Source organism: Entamoeba histolytica, genomic scaffold (assembly GCF_000208925.1).
Source record: "Entamoeba histolytica HM-1:IMSS scf_1104750518859 genomic scaffold, whole genome shotgun sequence".
In the NCBI taxonomy this organism is placed as follows: Eukaryota; Evosea; order Mastigamoebida; family Endamoebidae; genus Entamoeba; species Entamoeba histolytica.
The window spans coordinates 1-2,495 of NW_001915673.1; the positions used below are offsets into that span (position 1 = coordinate 1).

General features: G+C 19.4%; 1 protein-coding gene across 1 annotated transcript; it reads left to right on the forward strand.

The window, feature by feature from the left end:
* Window positions 1-1,305: 1,305 nt before the first annotated feature.
* EHI_171070 (uncharacterized protein) lies at window positions 1,306-1,854 on the forward strand (the record flags this gene model as incomplete). The annotated part of the gene is made up of 1 exon (XM_001914463.1): window positions 1,306-1,854. The coding sequence occupies one exon, from the start codon at window positions 1,306-1,308 to the stop codon at window positions 1,852-1,854; it is 549 nt and encodes a 182-aa protein (XP_001914498.1).
* Window positions 1,855-2,495: the final 641 nt, after the last annotated feature.

Here is a 2,495-nt window from a genome sequence, read left to right on the forward strand (position 1 = left end):
TATTATTTTCTTTTAAAACATTCTTCTTCATTTTGAATTTACAAAATATTCAACCACTTATATTTCAAAGGATAAGTAATTTAATTTATTTAATATTCATTGATTGTTATTAGTTGATAGTCGTTTTAAATAACAATTAAACATGTCAATTATTTATTTATCAATTTGAAGAATTGAAGTTATTTATTATTAAAAAACATTTCATTTTCATTTAAAATAAATAACTGCAATTCTACATTTTTTAAATCTACATTTTTTAAATATTCCTCACATTATATTTTATTTAAATGAAAAACAACAAAATATTTTATCGAATGTTACATAAACATTATTGTTGTTTTTATTTAATTTTTACATAAAAATATATATTTTTGAAATAAAAGGAAATAAAAAAATATTTAAAAATAAACGAATAAATTTATCGATAATTTAACATGACAATTTGTTTTTGTTTATTAGTTTGAAATTCAAACATCATTAAATAAAAATAAATTTGTAATGTTATGATTGAATTAAAAAATGAATAAATAATTTTACACTAATTTTTGAAATATATTTATTATTATAAATTTTAATTTCCATTAAACAATGACTTATTTTTTTATTTAGTGACAATGATTATATTTTTATTCATAGATTATTAATTAGAATGGATGGTGATAATGTTGTTAAATAATCAAAATAAAAGAATGAAATATGATTAAATTATTTATTATTTCATCTTCAATAAACAAAAATATTATCAATATTGATATTTTAATATTTAAATAATGATTATTTTAACATTTTAACATTAATTATTTCTTCTATTATGTTATTTAATGTAATTTTATCATTTTATTTGATTTCTTTTATTCCTTGTGTATTTATAATAATTATTTCATTTCTTTTCTCTTTTCTTTCTTATTCTTATTTTATTATCATATTGTTTATTTATCATTTATTATCTTTATTAAATTAATTGATTGAAGTGATGTTGATAAAACATGAAAATTCAAATCACAAAAGATGAAATAATAAAAATAAAACAAAATTGATTTTTCTTCTCTTCAATATTTTTGTTATTTCTAAAAAAAATGAAAAAATACTAAAAATAAACTAATTATAGAAAATAACAATATTATAATTTTATTATTATGATATTATTAATATTATTATATATTTATTGTTATTGTAAAAATGATAAAAATGAATGATGTTTGTTTAAAATAAAATGGTTATAAAAATAACAGACTTGATGTCAATAACGTGGATTAATTATTTAAACATCAATATTTTGAACTTATAAATATCAAATCAAATAAAATGGAAGAATTAATTAACAAGAATAACAAACTGATTAAAGAAGTAGTAGAAACACTTCCAAACATTCAACAATCAATTGATGATACTACTAAGAATTATCAATATTATATAGGAAGTATTAAAAATGAAGTATTTGAAATAAAAGATAATGAAACATATTCAGAAGCAATTAAAAGAGGAGAAGGAATATTTGATAGGATTGATGAAACAGAAAGAAGAAGAAAAATAGTGATAGAAAAAAGTCAAGAAACAATCAATCAAATAGAAATAATGAAGAATAAAATGTCAAGAATCATAGAAGAATGTAATAATGATGAAGAAACACTAAGTAAAACACGGAATGAATTAATAGATAAAATCATTTCAATTGAAGAAATGATAATGAAAGACAAATTATTCAGAAAACCAAAAGAAACAGATACAATAACATCAGAATTTAATAAGAAGAAAGAAGAATGGGAAAAGCAATACAGTGATTATTTCTCAAGGAAGAAGAGAGAAGAAGAGGAAGCAAAAGAAAGAAAGAAACAAGAAGAGGAGAGAGATTGAGAATAATGAAAGGAATGAGTACAATTGAAGAAATTCATCAAATAGAAAAATGGACAAATAGAAAAGTAGGAAATCTACTATTTGATTCAGATATTGATGATTGGAAAGTTGGTACATCAGTATTTAGAGAAAGAATAATGAACAAAGAACATATAATAATTATTATTGAAGATGAAGATGGAAATAAATTTGGAGGATATGTTAATTCTAAAATTGATAAAGTTGAAAGTTATATAAATGATTCACAATCATTTGTATTTTCATTAGAATCAAATGGAAGAATGAAAGGAATGAAGAAATTTGATATTAAACAACCAAAATATGCATTTAAGTTATATAATCAATCAGATGATTATTTGTTTGGATTTGGAAAATATGGAAGTGATATTTTTATGTGTAAAGAAAATAATAAAACAAAATCATGTTATAGACAAAATTCATTTGAATATAAAGGAATTGAAAATGCACTTTGTGGAAAACAATATCCAAAACGTTTCACACCAAAACAAATCATAGTAATTGAAATGAAATGATTCAATCTTGATTAATTGAAAATGAACTAAAAAAGAATAAAAACAAATCAATGAAGAATATGAACAGCCATTTCATTCATCTGCCAATGAATGAAATGGTGAATTAAA